This window comes from Centruroides sculpturatus, unplaced genomic scaffold (genome assembly GCF_000671375.1).
Source record: "Centruroides sculpturatus isolate CEXI.00-Female unplaced genomic scaffold, Cexi_2.0 scaffold319, whole genome shotgun sequence".
Lineage (NCBI taxonomy): Eukaryota > Metazoa > Arthropoda > Arachnida > Scorpiones > Buthidae > Centruroides > Centruroides sculpturatus.
This window is the reverse complement of record NW_019384636.1, coordinates 660,204-672,781: the sequence shown is the minus strand read 5'-3', so window position 1 is coordinate 672,781 and position 12,578 is coordinate 660,204. Positions and strand designations below refer to the sequence as shown.

At 26.2% G+C, this 12,578-nt stretch overlaps 2 protein-coding genes across 5 annotated transcripts in view; one reads left to right on the top strand and one right to left on the bottom strand.

Annotated features, from left to right (window-relative positions):
- LOC111625871 (elongation of very long chain fatty acids protein 6-like) overlaps window positions 1-12,578 on the bottom strand; it is a 73,414-nt gene that overhangs the window by 47,941 nt on the left and 12,895 nt on the right. Inside the window, exon 1 of one of the 4 annotated variants that reach the window (XM_023369118.1) lies at window positions 5,006-6,532. The exons of the other annotated variants lie outside the window; for them this stretch is intronic. Coding sequence (XP_023224886.1) covers window positions 5,006-5,012 — 7 coding nt within the window. The 5' untranslated portion in view covers window positions 5,013-6,532. Of the gene's footprint in view, window positions 1-5,005; window positions 6,533-12,578 lie in introns of those variants that run through there. 4 annotated transcript variants of the gene reach the window in all.
- Window positions 893-12,578, top strand: part of LOC111625870 (elongation of very long chain fatty acids protein 6-like) — a 19,138-nt gene continuing 7,452 nt past the window's right edge. Inside the window, exon 1 of the mRNA XM_023369117.1 lies at window positions 893-1,268. The gene's annotated coding sequence lies outside the window, so the exon portion shown is untranslated. The remainder of the gene's footprint in view (window positions 1,269-12,578) is intronic.

Here is a 12,578-nt window from a genome sequence, read left to right as displayed (position 1 = left end):
TGTAATCACAAATGATTTTTGTTATATTCTTTATTTTGCTTTAAATAAGAATATATTCAAAGATTTTTTAAATGCTTATTATTACATTTAATGAGTTTCCTGTTAGTTCTTTTCCTGAAAGAATAATTGTTAAGTAATGTCATAAAACAGCATTTTTTTTTTACAATTAAAAATTTCGAACCATGAAAGTTAATATTTTATTTATAAGAATTCTCTGCAAAATATAATAAAATTGAATATTTTTAAAATGTTTATAAATGTGTTTAGTTTTATATAATTTGGTGAAAGAATTAAATTTTACATTTGATTATATAATTACTACAACTAGAAATATGGGAACTAAAAATCGTATAAATAATTATATAACTCATATAAGTTACATAATTTTTTAGTGACTAGATGACCAAATCTATAATTACTTAAAATACATACCGAATATGGAAAAATTTTAATATTTAAAAATTATATCACTAAATATTTATTATTAACATTATATAGACATGCTATTTTAAAGTTTTTAAATCATATATTTTTCCTTTGTGCTATATTTAATAAATTACTTATCGGAAAACTTTTTAAATTCGAATTCTCGTTCTAATTATTAAGGAAATATTGGGTATATTATTATGCAGAATCAGATAAATATCTAATAAGTTATTAATATAATTTTACTAGATTTTTATCGAATAATTTTGCAAATTGACCAAAATTTAAATCTCTAAACGAATTTATTATTTAAATAAAATATATTCAGTTAGATTTATTCAATATTAATTTTTTTCTTTAATTAAAAATGTCTTAATCATTAGTTTTATTAATTTACTTATTTATTTTATTGAAATTTCATGTAAAATTATATTACGGCAATTTATTTATTTTGATATTTCCTGCTTTTAAAAAAATCAATTAAATTCAATTTTGAAATTCATTTTAAACAAATCTGAATGTTATTGTAATAAATAGGTGAAAATTATAGTAAAAGTTTTCACGTTAAAAACGAGGTTAAAACATTTAGAATGAGAAAATAGGTAGTCCTTGTACAGTGTAGTGGACACCTACGTCATTATAGACGTCACGCTTTAGTACAATTTTTCTCATTTCATTCGTTTAATATTTAAATATTTCAGTTCTTACAACACTTTCAATATTTGCAAGATCTTAATCATTTCATTCATTTTCTGCAAGCTCTCAAAGGTAGAGCTTTCAAGTTTTACAGAAGAATCGTTTTCTTGTTATAAACTACGAAAAAGAGGAATAATTAATTTCAGGTAAATTATATTTTAAATTAAGATATGTTAAAAGTTAAATTTTTAGCTGTTAACTAATACAGAAAGAAATTATTAGACAAAAAATAGCAACCTTTTCCTTATTAAGACTTTAAATAATTGTTTGTTTTTAAGAACGATGAACCGTAGAGTAAGAATTTTTTGCAAACTAGCAGAATTTTACCTTAAAGGCTTGTTGAAAAACACACAAAATTCTGGTTGTAGACGACTATATATAGAATTTTATTTTTTTGACATGTATTCAACCTATATTCTTATAAATAGAATTTATTATTTAAGAAAAATATTAACTTAGAATAGTGAAACACACTATTTATTTAATATTAATTAAATTTGGAAAAGTTTACGAATATATCTGTGTTCAGATGAATTTATTTTCTTAAATAATAGATTTAAAAAAAAGTTGAATGTACTAAATGACTATAAGACAAATTTAAGTTTTGTCATTTAATTTTCTGATATTTTAATTATTTATTATCATCGTATTTTATATCAAAAGGTTTCATAACGCAAAACTTATTTTAAGTAATAAATAACAGAATAAAAATATTTCCTCACATAAAATATATTCGTTTTTTATTTTCCTTATTAAATCTGAGATTACTTTTAAGATATGAATTTCTAGGAACAACATTATCATGACAATTCTTTCAATATTTTTCATATAAATCTTAGTATTAATAACATGAAACGATAGAAATAAGACATAAAAGTTAACTACGTTACAATATTTCTACGAGTATATTTCAGTAGGCCCTATATAGAAAATAATGTGTTAAATTTCGTCAACATTTTACGTTTTTTTTTTTTTCTTTAAACCGTTTTAAAAGTATTTCTTAACGCTTACTTTGACACATTTTACATTTGTAAACAATAAAATATTGCATTAAAAATTTACGAAAACATGAAATTACCATAGAAAAAAATTATGTTCTCATTTTAAAAAAATTGCTTCACATTGAGGCTCTATTTTTTTGTATAACCTATATTTAAGTAATAAAAATATCAAATACAGTCGACCCCCCTATAAGATCATTGATTATTCCGTTTTATATGAATTCCATGTTGTACGAGTCACTTAGATTTTACAAATAAATGTACCGGGCTGTAAACGGCTCACGTATTTGTAAAATTTAAGTGACTCGTACAACATGGAATTCATATAAAACGGAATAATCAATGATCTTATANAATATATATAATATAATATTGAATTCACAAATCTATATGTAGAGAGAAACGCATTCACAACAAACATATTTACTGATTAAGGAAATATATAAAGATTACCTGTATGTTAAGTCTATCATGTTTACAATTAAAGATCATAATATATATGAATAAAATTATATATTTTTGTCATTATATTTAGAATTATGCAGGTTGCTCCCTTAACGACAGACCACAATGTATCCGCCTATACCTTTCTAAGTTTAGATATGTTTATATACATAAATGCTTATTATTGTGTTACATATACCATATATGGGTATTATAATATACCACATAAGTTTGTCTATGATCGTTTAACGACGTATTTCTTCGAACATATCTTCATCGTTAATCGGTGCATACCCGTATAATATTATAAAAGTATCTGAATTAATTGTAATTCATATTGTATTTATTCTAATAGTAATTGGAAACACGACTAAATTATATTATGTTAAAAATATAATGAACAAGTGATGAGATTTATTTAAGACATGATATTAATTACTGTACTTGATTCTTGACGAAAAATTATTAATAATTGATTTGTAATGAAAAACATATAGGTCAATCAATGATTTAAATGATAAGCCACCAATGAGGAATCTAGATAGAGTTCAATGTACATAAAGAAACAACAGTATAAAGAAATATATTGTTTCTTTATATATATTAAATGATTAAGTTTAATATGTTAAGATTAAATGATTAAGTTGTTTCACTGTAACTAAAATTTCATATATAAAAATTTTATAAAATTTTTATATATGAAATTAATAAACAATAAATTTTAAAAAATACATGCATATTTTACTAATACAAATGATTCATTAAACATTTTTTTAATATAATCTATCAAAGTAAAATCAAAGTTTGAAACGATGAGAAAAATATTAGTCACTTTTTTTTATCTTTACGCTGACCTCGACCAAGTAACCTGACCGATATATGAATGTGCAAAGAAAATCATGTTGACAATCAACAAATAATCTTTAAAAAATTATATTTTTTTATTTTATTTTATGGAATCTGAGACATTTAGGCCATATTAGAAATTTAAATACTAACATATCGAAGACCTAATTTTTTAAAATTAAGTTATATAAAATTATAATTATTTATCTAGAAGATTACTTTGGATAGTATAAAAATGTCTATTGCCAATAAAAATAAATTGCCAATCTATTAAAATAAAAAATAGCGAAAATTTTATATCTGTTATTTTCGAAAAATAAAAGAAATCATCGTTTATAAATAAATTTATTTTTCAAACATTGCGACAAATAATTTATAATCAATAAGCTTAACTATCTTAATAGAACATTATAAATTTATTTAATATAGCAATCATATTTGTTAAAAGAAATAATATAAAATGTAAATTTATATAAAATATAAATTTTAAGCATAGCCGAACGAGGCTTTTTACCTAGGACCTCGCTTTTAAGAGCTTGAAATAAGCATAAATATAAGTTTGTTGACAATTGGTTTTGATCCAATTGTATTCGAAATCCAGTACTAACCAGGATCCTAGATCTTTACAATATAAAGTACTGCCTGCTACAGGTATTAGAAATTTATACAGAAGTGTCTCAAATACATATTCGCCTAAGGCCTCGTATAACTTAAAATTACCACTTTTAACTTGATAAATATATTAAGTCTAATTAATTATGTACAGTTTATGAACCAAGAAAACTTTAATATATTTATTATTTAATTAAAAATTCTATTCGAATCAAAATTTTAAAGCATATATTTTGTTAGTATCTAGCACTGACATAACAAATTATTATTAGTAGTATGCATTAGGAAAACAAAACATAAAATAAAAAGTACAGTTAATTGCAACGAGGAAAATAACTACTCTGTAAGCATTACTGAAATATTATAGTAGTAATTAAGTTAAATAATAATGAAAGTGAATTTTTCTGAATTAAAATTATGCTAGAATAAATTAATTTTTAAATTTATTTCTACATTATTTTTACATGTATCTGTAATTTTTTGACTAAACATTATTAGTGAAAATATTAAATTTTGTGCAATTTCTGTTAATAATTTTAGGCATTTAAATAATGATTAGTCTAAAATAATGAATGTAGTTTAGTCGAGCCAAGATCAAGGCATGAAAGAAAGGTCGTAATGGAAGCCCTTGACCTGCTGAGTTTATAAATCACACACACCACAAAAAAACGGCAATGCTAGCAATACTTTAACACACAATTATGATCAGTTTCGAAGCATGAACTAAATATCTAATGAGAATAATGGTCAAGGGTTTGTTAAGAAATATTCACTTGAGTAACTGATGTGAATCTCACATCATTCAACTGTGACTTCATTAACAGGGAGTCTTCATAACCTATTTAATTGTACCCGGATATGATTAAGCATGCTATGATTGTTTTAAAGCTAAGTTTTAATATCTTTCGGAAAAGAATTTAAATATAGTTACTTAAGATTAAATATCTATCATATAGATGCACAAAAGATGTTATACGTACCCCACATGGCGAGTCGAGGAAAGTAAGTTTCACTTTGTGAATTGGGTCGACTCCTGTAGCCTTTTTTTACGTACAATGCACCGCCTATTTTTATTGAATGACGTCATAAACATGAAAATGGGACCTCTTCTTCCTGAAGACTGCGAATATTTCAAGCATTTACTAGTAATTGGAATATACGTTTGAATTTATTTCCGTTTGACTGTCCAAAGTCGATGCTCTCATACTTATAGAATTTTCAAATGTAATTTTTAATGAAACCTGCTAAACCACTGGTACACAGAACTAGCTGAAATATGTTACGCTTCACCAACGAATCCCCATCTGAAACAAGTTTTCAATGACAAAAGGTCCTTCAATTAAAATTCAATGAAATTGTTTATCCGTTTTAAAATGATGACAGTTGCACTCTGTTAAAGTATATCTTCAATTCACGACCATAAACTTCTTGAAACGTTGTCTAGTAGTCTGAATATAAAATATATATAATATAATATTGAATTCACAAATCTATATGTAGAGAGAAACGCATTCACAACAAACATATTTACTGATTAAGGAAATATATAAAGATTACGTTCCTTAATATGCAGGAAGGAGGATATCCCAGACATTCTAAGAGATACAATAAAACTAACCTGAACTTCCAGGTCAATTCATACAATAAAATTCAGAAATTTATTTTAAATTATGATAAAATATTTCAGGTGACTATTTCATATCAAAATATAGAAATTCAAGAAAAAGTATTATTCGAACTGTCCACGTGTACTAATCGGAAGCTAACATAAAAATGGCAGCAGAGCTTAGTCTTTATGACTACGTCTCTAAGATGTTAAGTACTGACCTATATCGTCATAACAGTGAGTAGTATTTCCTGAATAGGTAAGGCGGTAACTGTCGTGTCGCGTTCAATGAACTAGGAAGCTTTGAAGATTAATAAATGATTCGAAAATATCGCCATAATCTTATATAAAATTATTATTCGATTATTCGATCAAGCTTAAATCTTAATGATGTTTTTGATAATTTTATTTAAAAAATATTTACCGTGTATTTGTATAATACATGTTAAATATTTTCGTCACTAGAAACGAAATTTAAGCACAATTTTTTTAAAATATTTATTTTAAATATCGAGATTATTTATAATAAGTTTTAACAAATTTAAATTGGGAATCAACACCGCATATCAGATATTATAATAAACCTGTTGTATAATTTTAAGACTGAGTAAAAATTAGATATTAAATATACGACACAATTTAAGTAGATTTATTCTGTAAGTAAGCGAAGTGTCAAATTTATTCACAATTAAAAACACAAATATTTGCTAACCTTCGTCCTACAAATGTAAGTAAATACGTGCTTACAACGTTAAATCATTAGAAATGGTACTTAATTACAGTTTATTAGAGCAATATTTTTTAAACTTATGATATTTTACCATCTTTAAATTTGTTTTAATTATATTAGATGTTATTTAAACTTAATATTCAATGCATTTCGATGGATGTCTCTTTATTACCTATTTTAAATTGGCCGAAACAGAAAATTTATTATTTTAATGAACAAATGCTTATTAATATTAAATTATATATAATTAATATATTGTTAGAGATGAATATTTCATACTGATAATTAAATAATTCGAGATATACATATTATAATAAACTTGATTTGAAATCAACTTTGTAAATATCAATTAATAAAATAATTTAATTGTAATTGTAGCTCATCTTGAATTTTTATTTATAAGTTGAATAAAAATTATTGCAAAAAAAGATAAAGAATTAAAATATTATAGTTTAAGAAATTAAATTTATTCCATAATTTCATAATTGGTAATTAAAAGAAAACAATTTTTTCCCTCATTCATATTTTCGATACCTTCAACAATATTAAATGTTAAATTCAACAATATAAAAGAGAATTTTAAAAATTGCTAAATAAACATAAAATTATAAAAATAATTATTAAATTATAAATACTTTCTGCTTTTAGATAATAAATTTATATTTGTTTAAAAGTTAAGAGTTTAACTAACATTAAATTTTTTGCTTTTACTTCATTATTTTTGTAAGTACTATAATTTAAAAATCTTGTTCGTAATATATCAAAAACATTTTTATCTTATTTTAGTAAAATAAATGTTTTTAAATTAAATCTCCATAGTTTAAAATCTATTTGGCCTTTATAACTACCAAAATCTTTTCTACAATATAATTAAAAAGCTTTTAGAAATACTGTATGTTTATTTCTAAGAACACTATAAAAAATTTAATTTAAGTATCCTTCTTAAATCTATTTAAAGATTAGAAAGTAAAAGGAAAAATACCTTTCAATTTTTAAGATATTTTTCCTTATGCTAAGTTTCCTATTTGGACAATTTAAAATTATGTCATTGGTAATCTAATAATGTAAAAAAATTCTTTTAAATGCCGATATTAAAAAATTTAATATTAATTATGAAATTTATATTATATATATATATTATTTTTATTTCACTTAGAATGATATTACATTGCTAAGATTGTTATAAAAATATTCAGTTAGTTTAGGTTTATAACTTTTTTATATAACCTTTATATACTATAACATAATTTTGCGCCCTTACATCATTGGTAGAGTATATCATGCAAATAACAGATAAAGATGCCATATTTATAAAGACAATAAAAGAATATATTTATTTAAAACAACATGCATTGCAGTAAAATTTATAAGGTCTAAATTTTATTATGATCTTGAAAATGATTTATTTGACCTATATTACTGCAGAATAACTTCTGAATAATCATCTCAATCATATAAGCAACTTTGATAGTATAAAGAAATATGTTGTTTATTCGCGTAAAACTTTATCTTAAAATAAATAATATAGTTATTTGAATATTTATCTCAACATGCTATCAAAATTCATTACACTGTATAATAAATAAACGAAAAGTAAACATTAGAGCAATGAAATAGCATAAAACATAAATGTATAAATCACTATAATAGTGCAAAAACATCGGGAAAAAAATATTCTTAACAAATAAAAGCAGGCATTTATACAAGAGAAATCAAAATTCCCAAACTTAAATGAATAAATGAATTCTATAAATTATTCTTCATAAAAAAATAGTTTTAAATAGTTTAAAATATCTTTTATGTACACAAGGTAAATTATTTGCCTTTGTCCATTTCTTTTATTGTAAAAATGATAATTATTATATAAAAGAGTTTATAACTTAAAGTAAATTTACAAACAACTGAAAATAATACTTTGATGTTTTGAAATTATATAACATAATGCAATTATGTTAGGTTTACATTTTCATAATGAAAGTAATATTATCACATGATCAACATGTACAGGCCCCATGCTTATTCTAATTTTTTCATCTAATGATAAATTTCATTTATCTTTAGTAGGAAATTATTTCAAGGAAATAATTCTATAGGACCAAACATATAAAATAGTTATTTTTTTATTGGGTGTATCCTAAAGACAAACACAGTTTATAAAATATAGGTAATTTATTACAGAAATAAATTATGTATGTATAATTATGGTAAATGAAATGAAAGCACAGTATTAGATATTTTGGTATTATATCAGTATTACCTATTGAATAAATTATTAGAAAATTTCTCTTTTAGTAAAGCATTTACTTCTCTTCGAAAGCAAGTTTTCCTGAATATTTAAATTACTTGTGGCTAATAATAAATGCATTTACAATTAAAATTAACTTGAAGTGGGTCGCGAGTGTGAAAAAGATAAAAAACATTATATACAAAACGAATATCTACATTCATACATTTTGTAACGTCGTACTTTATATACAGTAAATATCTTTAAAACGCATATTTCATAGTTTACGAAATTTTTTTGAAATATTTTAAAAATTGGGTAAGTTGTTTTGATTTTCTCATTAGCAGAATAGATATGATCTTAACTAATTTTTTGAGAAAGTATACAAATTGTAATAATTTATTTTTTCGCTTCATTAAAATCAAAATGAAAAAATTTAATGTAATCATTTTTTCACAATACAGTATATGACATGTAAGTAATTAAAGTAATTTATATAAAAAATATGGGAATATGGAAATTTCTAATAAAATAAATAAATAAATATTATATATATATCGAAAATAAGCATAACTATTAATTTATCGCATATCTCAAAAACAGCGTGAAAATTAACATACAAGCCGAACAAGGCAAGAAAACAATTGAAAAGCAAAAATTTAATTTAAATAACGTCAAATAAAAACAAGAAAATTACTAAGCATAGTCGTAAATATTTTTGCATAGAAAATGATTAATATGGCATATGGTTACCTCTTGCACATACACACGTTGCAAATTGATTGTTCATGCTGATCATGTAGTTTTGTCAGTGGAAAGTCTATTCTCCAACAAGCATATTTTAAACCTTTTGAAATGTTCTTGGCAGAGGTTGAAGGAGTGCAACTGTCTCATAGGAGTACCCCATACGTGTTCTATTGGATTTAAGACCAGAGATCTTGCCAGCCATTCCATGCGACGAATGTCTTTTCTGTCAAAAAATGTCATTGACGAGTGTAGCTCTATGTGAACGGGAATTATCACTCCACGAAAATAAAATCTGCACACACAATCCAACTGAAAATTCTCACACAGGGTTCCAAAATCTTGTCACTATATCTCCTTGCAGTAATGGTACTTCATTGCAAAAACGTGGAGATCAGAAATGCCATTAAACATAATGCCGTCCTAGACCATAATACCATCACCTGTAATCTGGTGTCTTTCCATCATATTCATGAAACTGTCACGGATTCTCCACTCTCTAGACTCTAATCCGATAAGAATCATTCTGTAAAAGTAGCAGGACTCGTCAGCGAACATGATGTTGCCCATGCATTCAAAGTCCAATGTCGATGTTTTTGACCCCATCTTAAACGTGCTGTTCTGTGCATAGGAATCAATGGAACACAACGTACTGGAAATCTGGCAAAACCGACCGTTTGTCTGAAGCCTCCTATAGACATCATCGTAAAACTTATCATCGATGGTCATAGATACAGCTCTCTGCAGAGTTGTTTATGGCCAACTGTATTACTCACCGGAGTCTGCAGAGAACTGCCTACCAGACATTATTTTGTTAAGACGTAACGTTTAACGTTAAACAGCGACCTTATTGAGGGATGGTAACTCTTGGACGTCCACTTCCTAGTTGACGTTCAACATCACCTGTTCTTTGAAATTGGCCCAACTCCTGGATATTACCCTCTGTAGCACATTCAGATATATATGTTTGCAACCGGTCTACTTTTTATAAAATCGTTTATGTGACGTTTTAATGACTCTATCATTGTCAGTATTATACAGTAAAACAGTATCGAACTGTTAAAATACAACAGAAACAATGCCATAGTAGCCGCTGTATTTAAGGAGTTTAATCGAACAGACTGCTAATTGAGACATTCTGGAGATTTTTATTGTCTAGTAAACGTGCATATAAAATTTCCGTTGTTTATTTTGTTTATTTTTTCTCTATCTATAGATTGGATACGATACTTATTTTTTGGATATGACTGTACTTAAAAATGAAAACTTTAGTTTATTCTTTTAATCTAGAATATATAAGCTAAATTTTAAATATAGCATTTGAAAATGCAATTTTAGAAAATTACTTATATATATATTTATTTATTACAAGTTAGATTAAGCTTACAATAAACAATCTGTTGACAAGAAAATCAATAAAAAGTACTTAAGGATTTATGCAAGACTATATAATTTTTATCTATGACATATTTAAATTACATATACAACTAGCAGTTAACCTAATGTTAACTCTAAGAAACTGTACTATTCATAGCCGAATATCAAATGATAATCAGCCAACGAATCAAATTTTGCGAAAAATGGACGAAATGTTTAAACTCGGCACACTCGAAAACCACTTAAAACATATTTTGTAGTCGCCGGTAACCTCATATTATTAATTTTCCTATTCGAATGCCACCATACTAGTGGGTCCGATAAGAAGAAGGGAGTATTGCAGAAGGAGCTTGAAGTAACTCGACCAAAAGTAGTGGTTGACCTCCTCCTTGAAGCGAGGATGGTCAACGACTACTAATTAATACTGTTCTATATTAAAATTTGAAAAGTGATCGGAAGTGTTAGATTGTGATGGCCCGCACGTAATCGGAGTTGTTAACCTTAATATCCGAAAGACTTCATATAAAACTTGTTTAAAGAAAAAAAATCTTGTAAAAATGCCAGAATAATTGCTTTTATGTGATAATAAGTGTTTATATTTTTGCGAAAGATTGTATAAACAACATGAGAAGTAGTCTTCATAAATATCGCGTTTAAAGAAGAATTATTGGGATGCAATTTTTCCGAATTGCAACCCAAATTCACTGTCCTCACTCTGACTGTCTGTCGTTCCTTAATCTCGAGAACGGAATTAAATGAAAATCGAGAACAAATATGAAAAGCATAGAGCAGGAGATCCAGACTGATTATATACGAACTTCCGGTTTGAACCGGAAGACACGTTACTTCAATTCAAAATTTTCCCCTGAACGGAGTTAGATAGATGACCGGCACGACTCTATTACTAACAGGAAAAGTAAGACGTGCAGAGGCAAGACACCATTAAAAGAACTGAGAACATTTTGACGAAAAATTGCAGCCCGTATTATTTATTGTGACGTCGTCACAATAAATAATCCGGGCTGCTCATTAGAATTAGTTTGGCTTATTTGGTTACGGCAACGATACACGTCAGCGATCTGTGGAAGGAGACGCATCCCAGGAAGACTTTTATCGGAAGCTGGACCATGTTTAGATATTACTAACATCAGGAAAACTCCACGTTGCCAGCCCGTTGGCGATGCCCGAACCTACAACAAACCAACTATCAGTGTTTAGTAGTTCTATCAATTCAGCTACTGGAGGGCGCTTATTAGAATTAAAAAAGTACCGTTCAGAATTGAAAAATCCCAGTGGCAAGTGCTATATGNAGGAAAACTCCACGTTGCCAGCCCGTTGGCGATGCCCGAACCTACAACAAACCAACTATCAGTGTTTAGTAGTTCTATCAATTCAGCTACTGGAGGGCGCTTATTAGAATTAAAAAAGTACCGTTCAGAATTGAAAAATCCCAGTGGCAAGTGCTATATGTTACCTGTCGCAATAATAATATAGTGCATCCATTTCGCGCTGTATCATTTTTTCAGTAATTAAGTGAATGTAATATATATATATAAGATGTTTGTTTATTTGTTCGCTATACAATTCTAGGCCGTTAGTAGTTCTATCAATTCAGCTACTGGAGGGCGCTTATTAGAATTAAAAAAGTACCGTTCAGAATTGAAAAATCCCAGTGGCAAGTGCTATATGTTACCTGTCGCAATAATAATATAGTGCATCCATTTCGCGCTGTATCATTTTTTCAGTAATTAAGTGAATGTAATATATATATATAAGATGTTTGTTTATTTGTTCGCTATACAATTCTAGGCCGTTCGACCAATTGCTACGATATATATAAAATTGATACGAGTAAATATATATATATATATA